This window comes from Vombatus ursinus, unplaced genomic scaffold (assembly GCF_900497805.2).
Source record: "Vombatus ursinus unplaced genomic scaffold, bare-nosed wombat genome assembly UNPS02007284.1, whole genome shotgun sequence".
Lineage (NCBI taxonomy): Eukaryota > Metazoa > Chordata > Mammalia > Diprotodontia > Vombatidae > Vombatus > Vombatus ursinus.
The window spans coordinates 14,888,597-14,915,380 of NW_020947062.1; the positions used below are offsets into that span (position 1 = coordinate 14,888,597).

Sequence of the window (26,784 nt, forward strand, 5' to 3'; positions counted from 1 at the left end):
TTGGATGAAGACATGTTGATCACATTAAGTGAAACAAAGCTGAGAAGGATATATAACATCAGGCTTGTTGGTCAGTCAGTAAACATTTATTAAGCATTTACTATATGCCAGGCACTGAGCTAAGTACTTGGGATAAAAAGAAAGGCAAAAGACAGTCCCTGCCCTCCCCACAGTCTAATGGAGGAAGACAACAAGCAGAAGCTAAGTACAAATAAGCTATATACAGAATAAAAAGGAAAAGTCAGATAATAATAAATAATAAATAACAGAAGGAAGGCACTAGAATTGAGAGACTGAGAAAAGGCTTCCTAAAGAAGGTGGGTTTTAAGCTGGGATTAGAATGATGGGCTGAATTTAAGAAGATGAAATTTTATAGGGATAAATGTAAAATCCTACACTTGAGTTCAAAAAATTAATTACACAAGAACTAGATTGGGGAGGTTCAGCTAAACAGTAGTCCAGAAGAAAAAGGTCTGATATTCTAAGGAGTGGGGGTTTTACTGGATGGACTACAAACTCTGTTGCATGAGTCAGCAGCATGATGACAGTCAAAAATGCTAATGTAATCTTAGGTTGAATTAATAGAGGTATTTTGCCATGGTCAGTGTTCCTTTTGGGGTGCCACAATTTGGAAATGACATAAAGTTCTTGGTCTAGAAGAAGGAACCAAATGTTATGTCACTTAAGGAAGATTGGAAGGAACTAGGAGTATTTAATACATAGAAGAAAGTTTTGGGGATGGAGTGGAGGAAAATGATCTATGTCTCTTCAAGTATTTATAAGGCTGTCATGTGAAAGAAGCATTATATTTGTTTTGCTTGGTTTTAGGAGACAGAAATAGGAGCAATGGGTAAAATGTGGGAAAATGAATATTAAAAAAATAGAATGCGCTGTCTCAGTAAGTGATGAGTTTCTTGACAATGAAGGTCTCCAATAGAGGCCAAGGTCCACTCACTGGTGCTGTTTTAGAGGGGATCCACGCTTCATCTAGTTGACCACTGAGATTCCTTCTAGGTTTTTAAATTCTACAATGACACAGAATTATTAAAGGAAGAACCTTAGTGCATTCAATGTGAAAGCTATGCTAAATCTTTTAATATAAAACAGACTTTCAGGATCTGAGAGATCATCTTCCTCAAAGTTACATAGCTATCAAATGGCATGGCTCAAACTGGAACCAATCTCCCACTTTCTAGGCAGGGTTTTTTCCATCATATTGTGCTGTCCTGGGATTCAGGAAGCCTGGCTCAGCCCAGACACTTTCTGTGTGACTATGGGCAAGTCATGATACTGTTCTGAGTTTGTTTCCTCATCTATAAAATAGGAATAATACTATCCTAATAATAACAATAACTTATAATGATAATATATTATGGTAACATAATTATTATAATAAATAATAATATCAATATAATTATTGTGAGGAAAGCATTTTATAAACCTTAAAGCACTATGGAAGGGGGAAGTATTATTACAACACAATAAATCTAGAGATGAACAGGACTGCTTCTAGTCCAACCTCCTCATTTGGTAAAAAAAAAAAAAGAAACTGAGGCCCAGAGGGTTTAAATGAGTTGCCTACAGTCAGACAGGCAATAAGCATCAGAGGGCTTGAAACCACATCCCTTGACTCAAAAGCCAATGGTCATTCTATTCTATTTCCTACCCTTTTCTATATCTACTACCATGCTTCCTCCTAATTATAGAATTACTATAATCATCTTTGGCCCCTTCTTTCTCCTGCTTTTCTCCATATTCTCTCTCTCCCTTTTCTTTTCCCTTTCTCCCTTTTCTCTATATTCTTTTTTTATCCTCTCTATTCACTCCTTTTCTCCTCCCCTCTATTCTTTCCTCTTTATTTTCTTCCTTTCTCTGCTCCTTCCCTTTTCTGTTAATTCTATTTTCTCTCCACTCTCCCTTTTTCTCTTTATTTTCTCCCTCTTTGATTTCTATTCTCTTTCTGTCTCTTTTCCCTCCATCTCCCCACACACCTTCAGTATAAAGTCAGTTCTTAATTCTCTGTGTGACCCTGACCTTCTTCTCCTTGCCAGCACCTGAACAGGGTGGTGCCAAGAGGGGTGTAGCTGGCACAGAAAGGTGTGTGTCTAACTATCCAAACCAAAATTGAAGTGACTTGGGCATTATATGTCACTTTGTTTTATCCCAGCCTTTCCTTGCCCTTGGGAACACAGTATGGTAGAAAAAAATAAAAATACACATACTGACTACTGGTAAACAGTGTTATAGAAGGAATTCTTAGTCATAGTCAAGCTGAATACATGTGAGTAATACAAGCCTATGGCTTTTAAGATCCCTTTTCGCTCTTAGATTATCTAACTTAAGTTACCCAGGCTACATGCAGAAAGAAGAATGAAGAAATTCAATTTTGGTGTAATTCTCATTATTATTATTAGTTAATATTAATTATAGAATGTGATATGATATGTTTATTAGTTAATATTCTCATTATTAATTAATGTTTCCTTGAATTGAGCCAAAATCTGCCCGGGCAACTTCTAGTGCTCTTAAAACTGCCCTCTAAGATCAAGCAGAACAAGAATAATACATCAATTCAACAAGATCTTCCATGGGATAATCATTCAAGTACTTCAAGAGAATAATGACTTCCCACCCCACCCCACCCCCCAGGCATTCTTTCCTCCCTTGGGAGGGGGCTGAGTCAGGTTTTCTTCGCCTGACTGAATGGAGGTCACTTTCTTTGGGGCAGGGTAGGGGGATAATCCTGACTTTCCCCCCCCGAGAGCTTCCTGGAAGAGGCTGTGTGCACTTTGCCTCCAAACCCCATTAGGGTGCCTCATTTCTGTTCTTCTGAAGTCGCTGACCCATCTCCTATAGGACTCAGTTCACAACCCACCTGCTTTTCCCTCAGATAAGGCTGGTTGGGGCTTGACCTGTTTGGGTGAGTGAGGGGAGATACTCTGACACATCTATTTTGAGAGCCAGTCCTCTCTTGGTGGATAGAGTGTGAGGTCACCCAGGATTATAAATACAGAAGGAGAAGGTCAGGGGTCAGGTTACCGCAGCTACTGCCACGGCTACCCTACTCAGGTGCAAATCTCAGGCCTGATTTTCTTGATCCTCTGTCAGAACAAACCTGTCTCTTGGTCAGCCTGCCAGGCCCAGAAAACAGACTATACAGTTTAGGGGCACCCATCCCCAGGCTAGAGCTAGCTGACGTGCCAGGGCCAGGAACAGGGCAAGGCACTTATGCCAATAATAATATAATCTGTGGCCCAGAACCACAGCTGCTGGCTTATACAAACTGAGTTCAAGCTGGGGGAGGGGGGGGGTCTTCTCACAAATCATCCTCTTTGGCTGGAGTGCCCACTCAAGGTTTCTTTAGGGAGCATCAGGATTCATTCCACGCATAGGTAACTGTACAGAAAAGGTAAAGGGCTCAGCCTCTATGAAACCATTCAGGTTAACAACACATGGAATATAGGACAGGTTTTATTTTGCCCAATATAATGAATAAAACAGAAAATATTCACACACACACCCCCCAAGCCTAGAAATAAGTAAAAAACTTTCCTTCCCCCTATGGTGAGCTCCTGTCTCTGAGACTACCCCAGGGTTGAAAGTTCTCTCTCTCTCCCATAGGGGAAAAGAACTGGGGTCCTCTCTAGTGAGCACCGCCTCCTACGTAGTCATCTCTAGACTTCTAGTACTACCCTGGTTGATCCCCAGTCCTTCCCACACCCACCCACCCCCACTCCAGTAGGGTATAAAGTACTTAAGGTTTGCTACAATATCAAACAACCCTTTTAATGAGTCCCAGTATTTCAGCCTTAGAGTATTACCCTAGTTGGGTCAACTCCCCAAAGCAGAAAGCACTTGGGATAACTGAGGAATGTCCCCTGGGCATGCATCATTCACACAACTCCTAAGTACTAGTGAAAAGCAAAGCTGAGGTTGGCCCCTCCATATCCTAACTGCCCCTTGCTGATCCTTGGCTTCAGCACCTTCTTGGTCTCAGAATTCCTCCATTTGTCACTGTCACTGCTCTCCTATCAGCTCATGTTCCTGCAGCTCCCAGCTTAGCCTGGCACAGGAACACCTAGTAGTTCTACTGCTGTCTTTAGCCACTGCCGCCTCTAGGGTTACAGGACTCCCTGTTTTCTCCCGGGGCCACGTGGTTTCCCATGAGTCCATTGGAGGGACCTCAGTTTTGTCCAGTCTTCTCCTTTAGGGGACCAAGTCCAAATCTCTGTATGCGGCACCTCTCCTCTGCTTCTCTTAGGAATGCCTTGTAGTTCTTCTGCTGTCTTTAGCTACAGCCATCTCTGGAATGCCATGGTAATCCATACTAACCCCTTCCCTGTCTCCCTTATGGGGTGTCAGTCAATCAGTTGTCCTAAGTTCTCTTAAAGTTCTCCTCTTTCCTGAGAAGATGCCTTCTCTCCATCTCCCCTCTATCTCCATATCAGTAGATATTAATGTATTGGAGATTTGAGTCAGGAAAAAAAAAATCTATAGTCAAGGTCAGGCTGAGTTTGGAGCCAGAGTAAATCTGGAAAACAAGATAAACCTAACTCTTCCATGGAAAAATGAACCCGTGCTCTAAGCACTAGGCTGAGCCTTTATGAGCTTCATAAGGAAATTCTGATTTGCATTTTCCTCTTGGGGATCAAGTGATTTCTATCTTGGGGCTTCCCAGGTTGAAAGTTTAGGAGCTCTGTAAGCCGAAGTGGGGGGAGGGGTTGTAATTAAAGATTTCTAAAAGTCCTTAGAACTTAAGAGCTTTTGTTTATGTGGGTAATATCTATCAAAATTTGCTGTATTAGAAGTTGAAACATTTTAGTACTATTATGAAAATAGTTTCACCTTGAAAAGGTCCTAGGGACCCACAAGGGTCCCTAGACCACACTTTGAAAACCACTGCCAAAGAGGATCAATCCAATACATTAAAGACTGTCTTTTTAACATTATGTGGGAATCAGCACAGCCTAGGCTATCCCTCATTTTTACCATGTGATTAACCTGAATCTTGCGTTTGTTTCCTGACCTCTATACCACTGCTTGAGTATGAGTCATATGCTGCCATCTACTGATGCTTGCCCTGGTGTTATCTGAAGTTTTGATTTTTTAGAGACTGTAGTATTTTAGGATTCATAGTCATATAGCATCACCAGGAGAAATTTAAGGTTAAAAAGTGGGTTCTTGCATCAAAAAGCAGCTTAGGATTCCTGAAAGTGATAGGCAGTTTCCCAAACAGGATCTCACTCTCCTTCTCGTTCAATTTTGGATTTAGTTCATTTCATTTCAGTTCAATTCAATGTATTAAATATTTATTAAGCACTTGCCAAACAAAAATGAAAAGTTCCCTAGGAACTTATATTTTACTGAGGGAATAAAACATGCTTACATGATGAAAGGTTAGGGAGTTAGGAGGATGAAAGATAGATCTGACAATGTGCTTGTTCTAGGGATGTTTGAAGGACAGAGTCCTAACAGATGGGGGAATCAGCAGAGATTTCATGGGACACTTACTGTTCATCCGTAGTGACTGCCCAAGAGATATGCACTGATATATTCACTTAATCTCAACTACCTGTCATAGTCTGAACAATGGATATCTTCATCTCTTCAGTTTTTCCTATGTAGATTATTTATCTAGTCTCTTTTTTTTATTTATACATTTTGTTTTGACACACTTTGCAATGTAAAGCCTCCAATTATAACTTCTCTTAAATAATAAGTCATTAACAATGATAGCTAATATTTATTTAGAGCTTTAAGATTTACGAAGCACTTTAACATCTAATATAGTGATTTTTAACCAAAGCAAATGTAACATTGCACTCAGAAAGAAGTGTATTTTAACATTAGTCATACAGAATGGCTAATATGGCCAATCTCTTTTGAATAGTCATGAATCTTACTGAGGTGATTCCACATTATTCTGGTGGGTTGATGCAATCAGTGCTATGTCATCTACAGACACTAACATCTGGAGGACCTTACTGTCATTTGGTATCTCATCCTCTTTCAGATGTCTTGAGAATAGACATTCAGTGCTTTGAAAAATAGTGTTACCTTGACAATAGATTGATTCTGTGTATACTTTACTTGTTATGGGCCAGTTGCTTTTTCTAACTTTAAAGTTCCATTTCAACTTCTCTACATAGCACAATAGGGACTGAAATGTTGAGTCCAAATACTCATTGTGAAGCTCTATTAACACTGATGAAGAAAATATGTCATTTTAGAAACCTTCACAGATCTGTTTCATTTTTTGTCTATTTATTTTCCTTACAGGTTCATCTAAAAATGCTTTCAAGATGATCTGGCTTAGTCAGGTATTAGACCAAGCATTCACCAGATTCATTTTCCTCTCCAGCATACTTTGCTGCTTTGTGAAGCATGGCTGCTTATAATCTTCCATCCTTCTCTTCTTTAGAAATGTTTATATATCAAACTGGTGTCTTTAGTAGCTGTGTCTCTCTGCTTGGCAAGAGTCAATCAATCAGTCAGTCAGTCAATAAACCTTATTAAGCACCAGTTAATTAATGTACTAGTCACTGTGCTAATTACTGGAGAAACAAAAAAAGGCAAAAAATAATCCCTCCCTCAAGGAGCTCACATTCTATTGGGGGAAGACAGTAAATAAAAAAAAAGCTGAAGGAGGGGGTGGAAAGGGGAGGAAGAATCAGATGCAGGGACATGATGAAGTCTGGGTAGGAAATGATAGGATGGGTCCTTTCCTTAAATAGAGAATCCGGGAGGAGCTCTCACCTATGTCCACCTTCTACCCTCCCCAGTTAAAGGGAGGGACAAAGAGCAGGAGATACTGAAGAGGTGTGAGATTCAGAGTTGATATGATCTTGCAGGATAATGAATTTCTGGAGACCATGATGAAGTCTAGGAGTAGTCCAAGAGGATCAAGCATTGACCAAAGCAATTTCTGGGCTATTTTGGACTCCTGCTTATGGAGTTTGCTTTTAATCAATTTACATTTCAGATAAACTTTGGGAGAAAATAATGATAATTAGAATCAATGTCTTGTACTTTATCTGTTTCCCCTTTTTTAAATAGCTTGTTTTAAGAGGTCCAGTTAGAGCTACTGTAATTGTCCATAATGTGTTCTCATATATTTTTTCTTTTAGTATAGTATTGATTTTGACTTTTGCCCTAACTTATTAATAACCTTCCTGTTTACAAACAGCTGATTTAGAAATGATTCTCCCATTGGTAACCAATCATTTCCTAATTGTTAAAATATAGTCAGGTTCTTTTTGTATGTGTGTGATGTTTAGTGCTCATCATGTCCACAACTTTCCAACTTTCTTATAAAAGAAAGTATTCATGAGATAGACATATGAGATTCTTATATAGCCTAAATAAGGCCTTTTGCCTCTTTTAACTCCTAATGCCAAATCATTTTTTTCCGAAAAATATTTCACCATCCTCTCCTGTGCCTACTTTCACATTGAAGTCATGAAGTATCAGTATATATTGACTGGAAAATCTTTGCCAGTTCTTCATAAAATTTCTCTACCTCTTCATCCTTTGTAACAAATATTAGTGTATAAGCTGCAGTTATCCTCAGAATGATCTCTTTGCTTATGCTCATCATAAACATTGCAAAGGTCAGAAGATCATTCCCGTGAAATGCCTTTGGGAACATGATAAAAGCAACTCCACCAATTCCCTTATTTGTCATTTCACGAGGAATCTAAGCCTTCTTTTAGTTAAAAAAACATTTTTTTTACACTTTCATTTTATTGTTTTTAATGTTACATTTACAGATTATTCACACTTTGTGAGAGATTTCTTAAACAGTTAAGTAACACTAAATTCATGCAACATTTCACATCTGTAGCACCTCCTCAACCTCTCTAATTTTTAAAATTAATAATAATAATAATAGCTAACATTTATATAGGCTTACTCTGTGTGTCAGACATTGGGCTAATCACTTTACAGTTATTATTTCATTCCATCCTCATAACAACCCTGGGATGCTATTACTATTCTCACTTTACAGATGAGGAAGCCAAGATAAACAAAGGTTAAGTGACTTGCCCAGGGCCACACATCTAGTAAGAGTTTGAGGCCAAATTTGAACTCAGGTCTTCCTGACTCCAGGCCCAGTGCTGTGTCTGCTGCATCTCCTAGCTTCCTTCTTCCTACTCTCTATCCTACTGGATAAAAACAAACAAAGAAAAAAAGCACATTTCTTGTAACAAATATACATAGTCAAGCAAAACAAAATCCCCCAATGGCTGTGCACAAAAATTATACGTGTCTCATTCCACACCTTAAATCCATCACCTTTCTGTCAGAACATGGATAGCATGTATCATCACTGGTCCCCTGAAATTATGGATAGTCAATGTACCGATCCTAGTTCTTACAGCTTTCAAAGTTACTGCTGTTTCAAAGTTGTTGTCACTACAGAAATTGTTCTCCTGGTTCTGCTCATTTCATTATTCATTAGTTTAAAGAAGTCCTCAAAATTGTTCATTTTTCAAATTATATCAATTTTATGGTATAAATTATTCATCTGGTTCTGCTTACTTTAATTTGCTTCCATTCACGTAAATCTTTCCATGTCTTTCTGAAATCTTCTATTTCCTCATTTCTTAGAGCACAATAGTACTCAATCATATCATATGCTGCAACTCATGCAATCATTTCTCAATTGTTAGACGTCCTCTTAGTTTCCAGTTTTTTGCCACTACACAAAGAGCTGCTACAAATATCTTTTTGTACATAAAGGACCTTTTCTTCTTTCTTTGATCTCTTTTTTGCCTAGTTCTAGCAGTGACTTAGATTGTTTAGTAAGGTTTTTTTTTGTATAATTCCAGATTATTTTCCTTCCTTTCATTTAGCTTCAGTTTCCTTTTGCCTACTGATTTTATTTATAGGAAAAAAATGCCAATATTGATATGGTTCAGTTCCTCTAGTAGTATAACAACTCAATGAAAATGATGTTACATTTAGAGTACAACAATTAATTTCATGTTTCTAGATTTTAAAAAATGTGATTATTTTTACATTCTACCCCTTTACTGCTACTTGGACACAAAGGCTCCAGGTGGAAGGGGACCACGTTAGACTAAGGGACAATTTGCTTTTCTTATTTGTTTATTTCATAGGTTCTTACGGGCAAATAATTAATTATCTGTTATCCAACCTACTGGTCTCATTGTACTTTGGTAAGTTAGTCTTCAAGTAGTAAACAGTCTGTAACTGAGAATGTATTCAGCATCTTCAAGTACTCAGGATAACCTCAACACCATGTCGAGGCATTGGAATAGGGAGAAATTATTATTTAAAATAATAACATCTTTCTTTTTTCAAAAATAAATCTTTAATAATATCTTCTGTTCTTACTTTTGGATTGGAAAAGATAAGTTTATGTCCCCACCCTAAAAAAGGGCAATGCCAAAGAATGTTCAAATTACTAAACAATTGTGCTCATTTCACACACCAACAAAGTTATGCTTAAGAATCTGCAAGCTAGGCTTCAGGAATATGTGAATTGAGAATTACCAGAAGAGCAGACTGGTTTTCAAAGAGGCAGAGGAACAAGAGATGAAATTGCCAACATTTCTGGATTATGGAGAAAGCAAGGTTGTTCTAGAAAAACATCTACTTCTGCTTCATTGACTAAAGCATTTGACTGTATAGATCAGCAAAGTGTGGCAAGTCCTCAAAGGGATGAGAATACCAGATCATTTTACTTTTCTCCTGAGAAACCTGTATGCAGGCCAAGAAACAACAGTTAGAACCAAATATAGAACAACTGATTGGTTTAAGATTAGAAAAGGAGTATGACAAGGCTGTATATTGTCACCTTATTTATTTAACTTATATGCAAAAGACATCATGTGAAATGCCAGGGTGGATTAGCAAACAGAATTAAGGTTACCAGGACAAATATCAACAATGCTACTGCTCTGATGGCAGAAAGGGAAGAATAAAGAAGCCTCTTGATGAGGGAAAAAGAAGAGAATGTAAAAGCTGGCTTGAAGCTTAACATCAAAAAACCCAAGATCTTGGCAACTGGTCCCATCACTTCCTGGCAAACAGAGGGAGAAGAAATGGAAGCAGTGTCAGATTTTATATTGTTGGGCTCAAAGATGATTGCATACAGTGACTACAGCCATGAAATTAAAAGACACTTGCTCCTCTCAAGGAAAGTTATGGCAAATCTGGACAGCATACTAAAAAAAAGAGAGATCACCTTGCCAACAAAGGTCCATGTAGTTAAATCTATGGTTTTTCCAGTAGCAACGTATGGCTGTGAGAGTTGGACTATAATGAAAGTTCAGTGCACAGAATTGACACTTTTGAATTGTGGTGCTGGAGAAGCCTTTCGAGAGTCCCTTGGACAACAAGGAGATCAAATCAGTCAATACTTAAAGAAATTAGTTCAAATTATTCCTTGGAAGGAAAAATATGAAGTTGAAGCTTAAATACTTTGACCACATAATGAGAAGACAGGACTCACTAGAAAAGACCTTGATGTTGGGGAAGATTGAAGGCAAAAGGAAAAGGGGATGGCAGAGGGTGAGATGGATAGAGAGTTTCATAGCAGCAATAAACATGAGCTTAGACAGACTTTGGGAGACAGTGGAGGACAGAAGGGCCTGGCATGCTGTGGTCTATGGAGTCATGAAGAATTGGACATGACTGAATGAATGAACAACAACAACAAAATTTCCCCCTCTTCTCCTCCCATGTGACAAAGTTTTTTTTAAGAAAAAGAAAAAATATCAGCAAAACTAATCAATATATCCAAAAAAACTAACTGTATATCTATTGTTATATTGATATAACAATATATCTAACAATATATCTTTTTTATTTTTTAATAATTTATTTTAAATTATCAACAATCACTTCTATAAGCTTTTGAGTTTTTAATTTTTCTCCCCCTCCCTCCCTAAGACAGCGCACAATCTGATATAGGCTATACATATACATTCCTATTAGACATATTTTCACATTAGTCATGTTGTAAGTAAGAATTAGAACTAATAGAAGGAACCACCAGAAAGAAGAAACAAAACACAACAGAAGAAAAAAAATAGCAAATAATATGCTTCAATCTGCATTCAAACTCCACGGCTCTTTCTTTGGATGTGGATAGCATTTTCCATCATGAAGCCTTTGGAGATGTCTTAAATCTTTGTATTGCAGAGAAGGGTTAAGACTATCAGTATTAGTCATCACACAACATGGCTGTTACTGTGTACAATGTTCTCCTGGTTCTGCTCACTTCACTCAGCATCAGACCATACAAGTCTTTCCAGGTTTTGTCTGCCTGTTCATCATTTCTTCTAGCACAATAGTATTCCATTATATTCACATACCACAACTTAACAATATATCTTTAAAAATCTAACAATATATCAAAAAAATCTAACAATAGGTAAAATGTTACACACTCTTAGACACTTCAACACACACATGCACACACACGCACACATACACATATGCACATATGCACATGGACATGTACACACACACACTCCCCTCTGTAAAGATTTTGATGGCAGTTCTCCTATCTCTTCTTTGGGGCCATACTTGTTCTTTATAATTTTGCAAAATTCATTATGAATTGGATAAGTTGCCTTTCTGTAGTGCTTTAAGGTTTACAAATGTCCAACATCACAACTTAGTGAGTATACAGGGAATCACTCAGGCCTATCTTGTTTCTCACAGGAGCTTCCTTCACTCTTTGAGCCGGGAGGACTTCTCTGCTTCCCTGGTGAGACATTATCAGTAGCCTAGATGGGGAGCCAAAACTGGTCTGGCCCCAAGCCTAATTTCTGGGCTCTGTGCCTGCATGCCAAGGGAGACTGTGGACAGAGTACCCAAAACATAAGTAAACAGACCACTAAAGGCCAGCGCTGACCTTTAAGTCACCTGATGCCCACTGACTCAGTCCCTACCATGGCAACCTTGGATTCTGTGTTTCCCCAAACAAAAGCAGCCGGTGTATGTTTTGCTGTGCTGAGTGTTTCAGGACTGGGTTTAATCTCTGTGTTGTCAGCATTAGATAACCCTGAGAGTGACAGGGTTAGCTCCCCAAGTCCAATCTCCCCTCAGTGTAGAAATTTTCTCTACAAAATCCCTGACAAGTCAGCTTCTCCTTCATGAACATCCCCAGGGATAAGAGAGCTCACTACCTGTCACAGTGTAAGGAGTGGGGGGAAGGGGAACGGGCCAATGAGGGCACAGTCCCTAGAGCGTGTGTGTAATGTGTTCTACTTGGCATCATCCCATGAGAATAATTGTTGAACTTGTTTCTGTAATTGGGTGATGGTGTGTAAAGGAGGGACTCTGCCCCTAATTCACAGCATGCCTGGGTATCCCTTGACTGTTTCCTGTCAGTTTACTGAGTGGTGATGGGAAAGCCTGGTAATTGTGTAATTTATAATTGTGTATACAAAAGGCTCAGCTGAACTGAAGAGCTTTCCCTGATTGGTGGCAAATTAGGCAAGAACCACTGTATCCCTCAGGGATGGAGAGAGAGGCGACAGGTACTGCCCCAGACCATCTTATCTTCCTATCCAGGCTACCATGTTGTCTGAATCCATGCTGTCCTAAGGACAGGGTTCTTAACCTGGAGGTCCCAGCTGTTTCTGCTCTGATATAGGAGGAGCACTTTATAAGAGCACTATAGAAGAAGGACACCTTGTCCTTCTAGACCAGGGGTTCTTAATCTGGGGTCCAGGAGCTTATTTTTTTTAAATACACATATTTTGATAACTACATTTCAATATAATTGGTTTCCTTTATAAGTTTATTTTATGCAACTAAAAATATTATTTTGAGAAGAGATCCATAGACTTCATCAGACTGCCAAAGGTGTTCATCCCTGCCCTCCCCCTCACCTCACAAAAATAAAAGATTAAGAACCCCTGCCCTAAGGATTGTGGACTCATTGGCTCGTCCTCTACTGCAAGAGGGATTCATTCCATTTTGGGACAGCTCTGAGCATCAGGAAATCCTTTCTAATATTTGGGATAAAATTTGCTTCTTTGCCACTTCCACCTATTCCTTGTAATTCTGCCCCCAGGGGTCAATGAGTTTAAGTTTGATCACTCTTCCACATGACAGCCCTTCAGACAATGATCTTGTCTCCTAAGTCTTTTTCTTTTTCTTTCATATTGGGGAATGCCTCCTTAAGTAATATTGTTGTTGTTGTTCAGGTGTGTCCAACTCTTTTTTTTTTCTTTTGGTGAAGCAATCCGGGTTAAGTGACTTGCCCAGGATCACACAGCTAGTAAGTATCATGTGTCTGAGACTGGATTTGAACTCACGTCCTCCTGATTCCAAGGCCAGAGCTCTATCCACTGCGTCACCTAGCTGCCCCTGTATCCAACTCTTTATGACCCCATTTGGGATTTTCTTGGCAAAGATACTGAAGTGGTTTGCCATTTCCTTCTCCAGCTCATTTTCCAAATGAGGCAACTGAGGCAAACAGGATTAAGTGACTTGCCTAGGGTCACACAGCTAGTAAGTGTCTGAGGCTAGATGTGAATTCAGGTCTTCCTGATTCCAGGCCTAGCACCTAGATGCCTGTTTAAAGTTATATCCTTTCCTTTTTTCCTATTATATTCATTTCTGAATGTATCCCTCCTCACTCCCTTACCCGTGGAGTCTTCCTCAGTAACAAAGAATTTAAAGGGAAGAAGAGAAAAAAGTTTGTCAAAACCAACCAGAAAAGCAGCTTATCAATTATGTGTGAAGCGTATGCAATATTCTCCCCCTCCCCACCTCTGTATTGAAGAGAGGTAGGTACATCCTCTCAACTCTTCTCTGCATCCAAACTTAATCATTATAGTTACACAGCATTCCTTTGGTTGTTCTTTATGTCTGCAAAGGCATCATATACATGGTCTTACTAGTTCTATTTTTATCCTGCATCAGTTCATATGAAACTTGCCATATTATTTGGGATTTTTCATATTAATCTTTTCTTGGGGCAGAGTAGTATTGATTATATTCATATCCCATGATTTGTTTAGTCATTCTCCAATCAATGGGTCTACTTTATTTCCAGTTCTTTGCTACCACAAAAAGTAGATGGAGCCCTGGAGTCAGGGGGACCTGAGTTCAAATCTCAGCCTTAGACACTTACTAACTGTGTGACCTTGGGCAAGTTACTTAACCTTGGTTACCTTTAAAAAATAAGTGTTGTAACGAATATTTTACCATATGTGGAACCTTTCTTTCTACCTTCGGCCTCCTTGGGTCAAATGCTTGGTAGTGAGATCTTCTTCCAAGACTTTTCAAGGAGGCAACATGGTACAGTGGAAAGAACACTAGATTTAGAGTCAAATGACCTAAGTTCAAATCCCAGCTCTACTATTTAGAAGCTGTGTGACCTTGGGTTTGTCTCTTAGCTTCTCAGGGCTTCTGTTTCTTCATCTGTTAAAGGAGGGTGTTGAATCTATGATCATGAGCCTAAGCCCCCTCTCAATATTATGGCTTAAGAACACAGGGAGAAAAGACAGGAGAAGGGGACAGAGAAAATGTGGAGAGAATCAGTCAATCAATAAGCATTTATTAAGCACCTACTGTGTGCAAAAGATAGTCCCTGACCTCAAGGAGCTCACAGTGTAAAGAGGGAGACAGTATACAAATAAACTATATACAGGATAAATAGGAAATGATCCTAGAGGGAGGGCACTAGAATTAAGAGGGATTGGAGGGGCAGCTAGGTGGCACAGTGGATAGGGCTCTGACCTTGGAGTCAGGAGTACCTGAATTCAAATCCAGCCTCTGATACTTGACACTTACTAGCTGTGTGACCTTGGGCAAGTCACTTAACCTCGATTGCCTCACCAAAAAGCAATAAAAAAGGGGAGATTGGAAAAGTCTTTCTCAGAGAAGATGAGATTTTAGATGTGACTTGAAGGAAGCCAGAGAAGCTAGAAGGCAGAGATGAGGAGGGAGAGCCTTCCAGGCATGAGAGACAGCCAGAGAAAACACCCAGAGCCAAGAAATGGAGTGTCTTGTTCAAGGACCAGCAAAGAGGCCATAGAATATGACAGGAAATAAAGTGTGAGAAAACTGGAATGATAGGGAAGGACTAGGTTGTAAAGGGCTTTGAATGCCAAACAGAATGTTTTGTATACCATCCTGGAGGAAACAGGGAGCTACGACAGTTTATTGAGTGGGAGGCGTGACATGGTCAGACTGGCACTTTAGGAAAATGGTGGCTGAATGAAGGATGAACTGAAGTGGGGAGACTTTGAAGGCAGGCAGAACCACCAAGAGAGGAAGAAGGAAGACAGAAGAGCCTGGGATAGAGCATCATGGGCAAGAAACCTTAGTCACTCGACTCTTCCTTCTCCTTTCTCCCCTATAGCAAGTCTATCTACTGAATCTTGTTCTTTTAAAAATGTGTCCCCCATTCACTTCCCCATGACCAAGGCCTGAACTCTAGTTTAACTTCTCATCACCTTTGGCCTGAACTAGTGCAGTCATAGCCTATAACTGGCCTCCCATGGGGCCTTTGGTCTATCAGCCTTCCAACTCATCCTTTGTATACTGCTTGTTATCTTCCCATCACATAACTCCTTGGTTTCCACGACTCCTAATTGTTTGCCAAAGAGTATAGATCCCATGTACTAGAATTAAGGGCGCTCTACAGTCTAAACCCAAGTCATCTTTCCAACTTTATCTCCAGCAACTCCCATTCTGCTCCAGTCAGAACAATCTCATCGTTGAATCAGCACTTGTTAATTGGTCTTTGCTCACGTGGTGTCCCCTGCATGAAATTCTCTCCTTTCTGTCCTCCCCCCATCCAGATTTCTTCATCTAATCCAAGGGAAGGCTTACGTTCTGAGCAGAACACTAGACCTCTGTCTTGTCTTGTTCTCTGACTCTTTTATATATGTGAGTCCCATCTCTCCCCATAGCTACCAAACTGGGAGCTTCTTGAGGGTGGGGAATGAGCTGGGTCTATTCCTCATAGAATAGAATAGAATTCCTCTCTGCCTCAAAAATATTAGCAGGTGCTAATATTATTCCTCCTCTTTTTCTCCCCAGACTTTGTGCTCTCCAAGTGAAGATCTCAGGTTTCTTTCTCTGTTTGAATAGATCTTGGGTGGTCCATTGATTGATTGGCTAATAGAGAGAGGCAGCCCCAAGATTGACCTCTGAGGCCCAGGCCTTGTCTGGCTCCTATGGATTATGGAATCCCAATGCTCCTATAGACACAGGCACCTACAAGGCCAGTGCATGGAGATACAGGAGCAGGAATCTTATGCCTTTACCCTCTCTGTGTATCCTGAAGGAAGTTCCAGGGAGACCCGAGAGAATGGTCTGCATTGTTTCCCTTTGGACATTGTCTCTCTGTCTACCCTAACTTTCCCTTTCCCATATGCCATCTTCTCCTTCTTCAGCTGTCACGGCAGATGTGCTAAAATGAGTCTATTACCAGTTTATAATTAAGTTTGCAGAGTCAGTCTTGGAAAGGTACAGTTGCCACCTGAGACCTAAACCTGCCATCCAACGAAAATTCAGAAGAACAAATTTTGTTTGTTAGCAGTCACAGCAAACAGGCCCTAACCTGGGCTACAGAGGCAGGTGGAGAGTGGGGAGGTGCACACATTCATGAGAGGATGGGAAGCAAAGGAATAGATACAGGGCCCACTCTTAATAAACTCACAATCCAGTTGCACAACATATTATAAGCCAATGATAATAACAGACATGTAAATAGCACTTGTAAGGTTTATAGGCATTTAACCTGTATTATCTCATTTGATCTCCCGTGATGTAGACACTACAGCTATGATTATCTCTATCTTACAGATGAGGAAACTGAGCCTCAGAGCAGCTGACTTACCCAAGGGTGTAATCAAAACATAAGCATTTCAGAAATTAAATCCTTCAAGTAAATACAGTATTTATGTCAATATGTGAATGGAATCATGATTTCTTCATCCCTTCTCCCATCTTCCCTAGTTCTGCTGAGGGCACAGCTGTCCTCCCAACGATCACAGCTTTAGAACCTCCACCTTAAGAATTCTTGACCCTTCCTTCTTCCTCGTCCCCCTTATTCAGTAAGGCTGCCTCCACAACAGCTCTCTCCCTGGTCCCCTTCTCTCTACTCCCATAGCCACTCTAGTTTAGACCCTGGTCACCTTGACAATACTTTCTGTGCCACATCTTATGCGGACGATATCAGTGATCAAGTGTTTCAACCTACTTACACACACCATACATTTTCCAGTGAGTTGTTACCACAGCTCAATCTAACCCTGGTCTTAGTCATAGACTTTGAATAGAAACCTCCTTTCTAACTCATCCTCTATCTCCTTTGAAGCTCCCTCCAGAAACTGGAAAAGAGCTTTAAAAGCCCAAAGGTTCTTAACTTTTTTTATGTGTCTTGGACCTCTAAGGCAGTCCGGTGAAGCCCAGAATAATATCTCCTCTAAATAACGTTTTTAAGATCCCAGTCGGTCAATAAGCATTTAAGAGGAAGCTAGTTGGCTCAGTGGATGGAGCACTGGGCCTAGAGTCAGGAAGGCCTGAGTTCAAATGTGACCTCAAACACTTACTAGCTGTGTGACCCTGAACAAATCACTTAACCTCTGTTTGTCTTAATCCATTGGAAAAGGGAATGGCGAACCACTCCAGGGTCTTTGCCAGGAAAACCCTGTGGATCGCATTGGTGCAACCACAGGGTCACGAAGAATCAGGCATGACTGAACAAGGTGTACCAGACACTGTGCTGAGCACTAGAGATACAAAGAAAGGCAAAAACCGGTCCTGCTCTCATGGAGTTCACATGGAGTTGTGTCATGAAGACACAACATGCAAACAACTATTTACAGACAGTTTAAATTAAAGATAATCACCAGAGGAAAGGCTGTGTAGCATTAAGGGGGATCAGGAAAGGCTTCTTAAAGAAGGTGGGTCTTTAGCTGAGACTTGAAGGAAGCCAGGAAAGGTAGGAGGTGAAGAGGAGGAGGAGGAGGAACATTGCAGGCATGAGGCACAGCTGGTGAAAATGCTGAGTCGGGAGATGGAGTGTGGCGTATGAGGAAAAGCAAGGAGACCAGTGCCATTGGATCAGAGAGTACGTGGAGGGATATAAGGTGCTATGAAGACTGTTATTATCCCCATCTTACAGATAAAGAAACTAAGACTCAGAGTGGCTAGATGTATGAAATAAAAAATATAGCATTACAAAGGAAACCAGTTACATTGAAATATAATTATATATTTTATACATGTATGTATATATGCATATGTACATATATACATATACAAAATATATAATTATATTTCAATATATAGACATATGTGTATATGTATACCTATCTAGATATGTACACATGTGTAGACTCACACATGTATATATATGTGTATCTATATCTATCAATACTTATGTATATTTATATATCTATATCTATCTATATATCTATGCCTGTGTATATCTATCTATACCTATGTATATTTATAGCTATCTATATATCTATATCTATCTATATCCATATATCTATATCTAGATATTTATATCTATCTATACCTATACATATATCTATATACATATACACACATATATGTATACATATATCTATATACACATACACATGTATATATATACAGGTATGTGTATATGTATGTACGTATTTATGTGTGTATATGTGTACACACACACACACACACACACACACACACACACACACACACATATATATATATACTAAGTTCACAGACCCCAGGTTAAGAAATTCTGCTGTAGATCTGCAGGCCAGCTTGGCATCAAAAGCCTTTGCAGGCATGATAGTGAATCTTCAATTTTACTAGCACATATAATCAAAGGACCCTTGTAGTTTTTCGCAGATGCAGCCTCTGGGTGCTTTAGGAATCCTTCCTCTGATTTCCCTCTTTCATACTCCAATGCTGAAGTCACTCCCCACAGGTTTCAGTTCCCTTAGGAAACCCACTTTCTTCCATTCAGTAGAAACATAAAAAAGAGAGAAAAGTTTCACAGGGTGTCTGCAATGAGAGCACAAAAGCCCCCTTTCATTAAATTATCCCCTAGCATGTAATTATACACTTGATTACATACTGTATTATTCTCTGATTTTAGTCCTTGTTTTTCCACTAAATAGTTGTGTGACCCTGGGCAAATCGCTTCTCTTTTCTAAGCCTCAATTTTTCCCTTTGTAAAACGACAAGGTTGTACTAAATCATTTCTAACATCCAATTCCATCTCTGCCATTCTGTGTTCTACGAGTAGGAAAGCTTGGGGTCCAGTGCCTTTGTCTTCTTGCTAGCCTTATGACCACGGGCAAGTACCTTCCTCTCATTCTGGGCCTTGGTTCTCACCTCTATAAATGAGAAAGTTGGACCAGATAGTCTCTCACGTCCCTTCCAACTTTAAAAACCTAAGACTCAGAAATGCACCTATATTTGTGATCCATACATTGTTATTGTTCCGTCATTCAGTTGTGTTCCACTCTTTGTGACCCCATGGACAGATAGTACAAATAGCATGCTAGTACTTTCCATGGGGTTTTCTTGGCAAAGATACTGGAGTGGTTTGCCATTTACTTCTCCAGTGGATGAGACAAACAGAGGTTAAGTGACTTGTCCAATATCACACAGCTAGTAAGTGTCTGAAGTTGGAACTCAGGTCTTCCTGACTCCAGGCCTAGCACTCTATCCATTGAGCCATCTAACTGCCCTGTGTGTGTGTGTGTGTGTGTGTATACATATACATACATACACACACACACACAAACAACACATATATATATGACACCTACATACATACATACATACATACATACATATATATATATATATATATGATATACATATACACATACATATACAGTCCTGGAAATTGGTATTGATAGACAGGTAACTAAGCTCTAAGATCGTTAGGCTGGTTAGGGGGGATGGAGGGAGGAGACCATTCCAGGCTTCAGTAGTCTTGATTCAGGGAGGTCCTAAAGACAGATTGGAAAAAGTTCTGCTGACCACAGAATCACGGAATTTCAGAGTCAGAAAGAAAGAATCTCAGATGTTATCTCATCCAACCAGTGGCGGACAGAGAACAGGAACCCTCTCTACAATATAACAGGTGCTTCTGCTAGAAGGGGAAACTCGCTACCTATCATGACAATTCCAGTCTGGGACAGCTGTGATTGTTAGGAAGTGTTTCCTTTTACTGAGTCGCATCCTCAGCTCATTGAGCTCTAAGCCATGCAGGAAATCCGACTTTTTTCTCCACACAGATAAAAAGGTTGTGAAGGATGAAGGCCAGGGAGGGGTTGTTCGCAAGAGCTGTAGGAGGGGGGCAGCTAGGTGGTGCAGTGGACAGAGCACCAGCCCTGGAGTCAGGATGGACCTGAGTTCAAATCTGACCTCAGATACTTTACTAGCTGTGTGACCCTGGGCAAGTCACTTAACCCCAATTGCCTTATTAAAAAAAAAAAAAAAAAGACCTGCAGGAGGATAGAGAGGATGCTTAGGCTATGAACAGAGTCCAGGAGGGAGGTGTGGAAGGGACCTAGGATTCCCTGAGGTTGTAGGGATGGGCTATAATAATAATAATAGTAGTTCATATTACTTTTATTCTATGGATGAGAGAGGTTAGGTGACATGCCTAATGTTAAGTGACTCCAAATTCAGTGCTTACCATTATACTACATTGCCTCACAATGAAAATATCTTGGGGACATAATATAGACACATTAAGGAATGAGAATGACATTTTTTATTTGATTATCATTTTTTACACTTTTCAAAAGACTTTAATGTGAGGCAGCTACGTGACATAGTGGATACAGCACTAGGCCTGAAACCAGGATAGACCTGAGTTCAGATCTAGCCTTAGATACTTATTAGCTGTGTGACTCTAGGCAAGTCCTTTAACTTCTGTTTCCCTCAGTTTCCTCAATTGTTAAAATGGGGATAGTAACAGTACCTACCTGGCAGGGTAGTTGTGTGGATCAAATGAGATAATATTTGTAAATTGCTTAGCACAGTGCCTGGCCCGTGGTAGATGAGATAATATATATATATATGGGGTGGGGGCTAGGCAATGGAGTTAAGGGACTTGCCCAGGGTCACACAGTTAGTAAGTGTCAAGTGTCTGAGGCTGGATTTGAACTCAGGTCCTCCTGACTCCAAGGCCAGTGCTCTATCCACTGCACCACCTAACTGCCGCCGTAGATACTATATTAATGCTAATTTCGTTCCTTTCGTTATTTTATTTGATCTTCACCTGATGGAAACAAGGACAGGAATTATTACTCCCTAGTCACCAAGGAGAAAACTGCATCCCAGATAAAAGGGACTTTCATTAGGTCTCACCATCAGAGACAGCTTGATTCCAAGTCCAGGGACCTTTCCACCAGACAGACCATTTTAAAGACTGAATCCAGCATTCCCAGAGTTTCCAGACACCCAGTTTATGTGTAATGCTGTCCAGCTTCAAGGATCAACAGATGTACAAGGGAGCCTTGGAACATTCTTCCTTCCAAAAATGGCCTTTTTGCATCTGTCTCCTGATGGGCAAGCAGATTGTGGGTACTGCGGCTGGCCATATGCCACACATCTGTGAGGCCCTCACTATTAATCATCAAAAGGATCACAGGAGTATTTAACACTTACTTGTGTTTCTATCTAGCTGTGCCCCTACCTAGGCTCTCATGGTATCTGGTGGGCTTAGGGTCTGGGTCATCACAGCAAAGGAAGCCCCAGACTCAGGGCCTGTATAACGAGGGGTCCCTACTAGCCAAACAGGCAGGCTTTGGTGATAATTTCCAACACTGATATAGCACTTCTAACTTTTCAAAACACTTTCACATCCACTATTTTATTTGGACTTCATAACAACCTTTTGAAGATGGCTGGGCAGAAATTATTACAACTAATTGGAGGCAACTAGGTACAACAGTGGAAATAGAGTGCTGGGCCCAGAGTCAGGAAGATTTGACTTCAAATCCAGCCTTGGACTTATTAGCTGTGTGACCTGGGCAAATCACTTAACCTCTGTATGCCAGTTGCCTCAACTATAAGATGGGGTAATGATAGCACCTGTCTCCTAGGGATGTTGTGAGGATCAAAAGAGACAGTGCCTAACACATACAAGTGCTACATAAATGTGAGCTATCAGGAAAACTCATTTTGGTGAGTTCAAATTCAGCTTCAGACTTATTATTATTTATTATTATTAATAATTATAATCAATTATATATTTACTATTTAATACCATATTAAAATATAATTATAATTATAAATAATAGAAAATAGAAAAATATTTTTCTTTATTCTTTAAAGGAAGATGGGGCATATTAATATTATTATTATTAACTGTGTGACCCTAGGCAAGTCACTTAACCCTGTTTGCCTCAGTTTTCTCATCTGTAAACTGAGCTGGAGAAGGAAACAGCAAACCATTCTAGGATCTTTGCCAAGAAAACCCCAAATGGGATCACAAGAGTCAGATATGAGTGAAATTACTGAACAACAACAAAAACTTGACAGATAGAGAAATTGAGACCTAGAGAACTGAAGAGACTTACCCAAGGTCATAGAGCAAATGAGTAGCAGAGTAGGAACTCGAACCCAGGCCTATTAAATCCTAGACCCATGGTCTTCCCATAGATCTTGCTGCCTCTAACTGTAGTCAATAACTCAGCTACCTATTTTGTACATTATCTGGGGCATGTTGTAAGATACCCTCTCGATTTCCCTATCCTCGCTTTCCCTGCTGCCCATTGAAAGTGAGCCCACAGGAAGCAAATACTTTTGCGCAGTGGATAGAGTAGAGCCAGGCAAACTGGATTCTAGTGCTAATTCTGTCTTTACTGTGACCTTTTAATGCCTTTTTTCCCTTTCCTGAGTCTTGGTTTCTTCATCTTTAATACAAAAGTGTTGGACTGACTAATCTCTCAGCTCCCTCCCAACTCAGGCCTTTTTTGTTCTCTGTTCTAAGGTTCTTTCCAGTTCTGACATTCTGTTCTAAATGAGATTCCCTCCCATTCATAGAGTTCAAAGCATCCATCTGCTGTCTCATTAGAGTCTCTCGGCAGCGCAGAGAAAGAGGCAGGGCAAGGATTTATGCAGATTAGGAAGTTAAGGATCAGAAAGGGCAAGTGATTTGCCTAAAATCACAGTCAGTGACAAGGTTACACTACAATCCAGATGTTCTGGCCTCTGGTCCAAGGGTCTTTCTCCTAGAAATGGTTTGAGCCAGAGAAATAAGAAAGGTAAAAACCAACTAAATTGTGGGTAAAATTAATCCTATCCTGCACCCTGAGAAGCTGGACTGTGCATTTTTTTCTTTATTCTTTAAAGGAAGATGGGGCATAGGCTTCCAGAAGGGCTAAGCAAAGTGCAGGAAATGAAAAGGGATTTAAGGGACTTTGATTATTCACGTGCCCTATCAATACCCCTGTCTGCCCCCCTCCCCAAAAACCCCAACAACCAAACAGCCAAATTTCCTTGGGAAGCTGCCTGTGGGACATAATGGAATAGGAGAAAATGGGCTGCCGTTTGTTGTTTCCCTGACTGGGCTGACCAGAGCTAGGGTCAAGGTTCATTCTGAGGACAGGGTCAGGCCTCAGGGTGGGACTAGGGTTGAAACTCTCTGGAGCCAGGATCAAGGTTTAGTCTGTGACCAGAGGGAGCAGTAACGCTCTGTGCACAGCTAACTAGCCCTGTAAGAACTGACTCCCTTTCCCTAAGTGTTGAGTTCAATTGCCCAAAAGATGCCATTTTAAATAACTCAATATTGATACAGTGATGTGACTGAAGGATGAGAGTATGTGGGTTTGGCCCCAGGGTTAGGGGCTCAGCCAAGCCTTCCCCAGACCCTTCACTCTCTGATGAATTCTTTTTCTTTATAGGGAGGAAATAATGCTGGCCACACTGTGGTGGTTGATGGTAAAGAGTTTGATTTCCACCTGCTGCCCAGCGGCATCATCAACACCAAGGCTGTGTCCTTCATTGGTAAGCAGACTATCCTATGCAACCTCCACTGTTATGCCTTCAAAAGATTTAATTTAATTTTTTTTCATTGAACTAGAATCTGTTTTCTCTCCCTGCCACCTTTCCCCCTTCCCATCACTTAAGAGTGGGATAGGGGAGTAGGGAACTATGTAACAAATGTGCATAATAAAGTAAAACAAATTTCTCCATTGTCCATGTCAGAGAGAGAGAGAGAAAGAGGGAGAGAGAGAGAGAGATGGAGATCATAGGTCCTCTAGAATCATTATTGGTCATTAACATGATCAGAGTTCTTAAGTCTTTCAAAGGTCTTTGTCTTTACAATGTTGATATTCACCACCCCTTGGCTTACTAGCTGAGTAACCTTGGACAGGTCATTCTCCCTCTCTCAGAATTCTAGAATCTCACAGTTGGAAGGGACCCCAGAGGTCATCTATTCCAACCTGTACTTAATCAAGAATTCCCCCTTACCACATCACCAACAGGTAGTAGTGCAATGTTCACTCAAATGAGTTAATGTGTAAAGTATTTTGTAAACCTTAAAGTGCTATTTAAATATAAATGTTAGCTATTGTTTATTATTATTATTATTATTATTATCATTATTCACTTAAGGATGTTCAGTGATGGAGAATGCACTCCCTCCTCTTGAGGCAACTTTAAGGACAGCTCGGAAGCTTTTCCCTATGTCCAAACAATCTGCCTCCTAAATTTGGCCCTTTGGGACCAAGTAGCACAATTTCAATTCTTCTACATCAAACATCTGGGGCCTAAGGCAGCTCTGGACTCGGGCAGACCCAAGGTTCTATCTTGGAGACTTCTCATTAACTAATAACTCTTGCTCCCACCCAAATGCTTCTGGGCATTTCTGGCATGAGTAACTTGTATCTAAGTTATGAGGTCCGTGCTTGCTGGAAACCAAGGCCACCACTAAGTTTAGAAGTATGCACCATTTTTTCAGGACAGAAATGGAAAACAACACTACAAAGTAGTCACTCCCCATATTACCAGTGACTCCAGTCTTATTTCCCTCCTCCTGATTATTTTTCTATCCCAGGGTCTTAATGCCTTCCAAAAACACATAGTCCTAGACAAAGTCCATAATCTCTATGGCTGAAATGAGGAGCTGAGGACTCCGGCGAGGACAGCCTTTGCATCCCTCTCCATTCCTCATTAGGTCCTGCCAAGCTCTGCGGCTTATTACAGCCAAAATGTCTCCTCTCCCTGCTCTGCTTATCTCATTAACTCTCTATGGGTGGCCTGGGAGCTAAAGCTACCGCATTCCTCTGGTTTTCTTGGATGCCGCCATTGTTTTCTCCTCCCTCCACTTTGGATCCTCCTCAGCACCAGAAATCTCCTTCTTTTTCCCCACCAGTTAGTGCCGACCTCCAGGTTGCCTGGACTCCTGAGAAAATTAATCCCTGCTCTCCTCTAATCAGTACCATGTTCTTGAAGCTGGGAATTTATGAGAAATGTAGTCTTCCCCAACCATTACCACATTGTGTCCCTCCTCTGCACCTGCGCAAATACAAAGAAAAGCAGAAAAAGAAAGAAAGTAGAGGTATTTCTGAGTGTGTTATACTTGATGATAACTATCACATATCTCCTCCCTTCGCAAGACCAACCATCCCCAGTTTCTTTGACTGATCCTCATATAGTTTGATCTTCTGGGTTTTTTACCATCCAGATCACTCTCCTCTGAACACTTTCTAACTAATCAATGTCCTTCCTTAAATATGGTGCCCAGAACTGAACACAGTGCTCCAGGTGTAATCTGACCAACACAGAGCATAATAGACTATCACCTCCATCTCTCCTTTAATGCAGCCCAAATTAGCTTTTTTTTTTTTGCTAGTGTAGAACTGTTGATCCCTTAAGTTTGTGACCCATTAAAAGCACAGATCTTTTTGACATAAACTCGTATCTAGACAAACTTCTCACACCCTGTACTTGGGAAAGTAATTTTTCTTATCCCTATTAGATTTCATGTGATTAGATAAGGCCAAATATTCTAGTTTGTTGAGATCTAATCCAGATTTTTTTTTTTATCCAAACAATCACTATCAGCCTTCTGTTATCTGCAAATTTTATCAGTATCCAAGTCATGGATAAAAATGTCAGACAGAAAAGATCCAAACACAGATCCTTGAGTCACTGCCCTCTAAGATAATAACGAACATCAATTGCATCCATTACTTCGGTTCCAAATCCATACCACTATTATCTTGCCTGTATCTCTCCAGCTCTTCCACAATGACTTAACGAGAGACTTGGTTTAATGCTTTGCTAAAATCTGGGTAAATTATATGTATAGTCAAATAACTCAGTTGATAAAGGAAATGAAGTCAGTTTGGCATGATGAACCATGCTTGCTCTTTGTGATCGTCACTATAATCTCTTGAAAAATATATTCTGTAATTTGCAAAAAAAATAGAATTCAAGCTCACAAGGCTATAGATTACAGTTTCCATTTTCTTTCCTGTTTTGACAATGGAGACTCACCTTTTTTCTTGTCATCAAGCTCAACCACTTCATCTTACAGAGGAGGAGCCCGAGGCAAACAGGATTAAGTGGCTTGCCTAGCGTCACACAACTAGAAGTGTCCGAGGCCAGATTTGAACTCTGAGTCTTCCTGACTCCAGGTCTGGCAGTCTACCCGCCACGCCACCTAGCTGCCTTTTATGTGGCCTGTATTGAGGCAACAAATTCCTCCACCTACTCATTTAAGGACCTCCTCAATCTAGGTGGTGAAGTGGATTGAGTGCTGGACCTGGAGTCATGAAGACTCATCTTCCTGAGTTCAAATCTGGCCTC

At 40.3% G+C, this 26,784-nt stretch overlaps 1 protein-coding gene across 1 annotated transcript in view; it reads left to right on the top strand.

The window, feature by feature from the left end:
* Positions 1–26,784, top strand: part of ADSSL1 (adenylosuccinate synthase like 1) — an 87,133-nt gene that overhangs the window by 12,274 nt on the left and 48,075 nt on the right. The window contains exon 2 of the mRNA XM_027849273.1: positions 23,871–23,973. Coding sequence (XP_027705074.1) covers positions 23,871–23,973 — 103 coding nt within the window. The remainder of the gene's footprint in view (positions 1–23,870; positions 23,974–26,784) is intronic.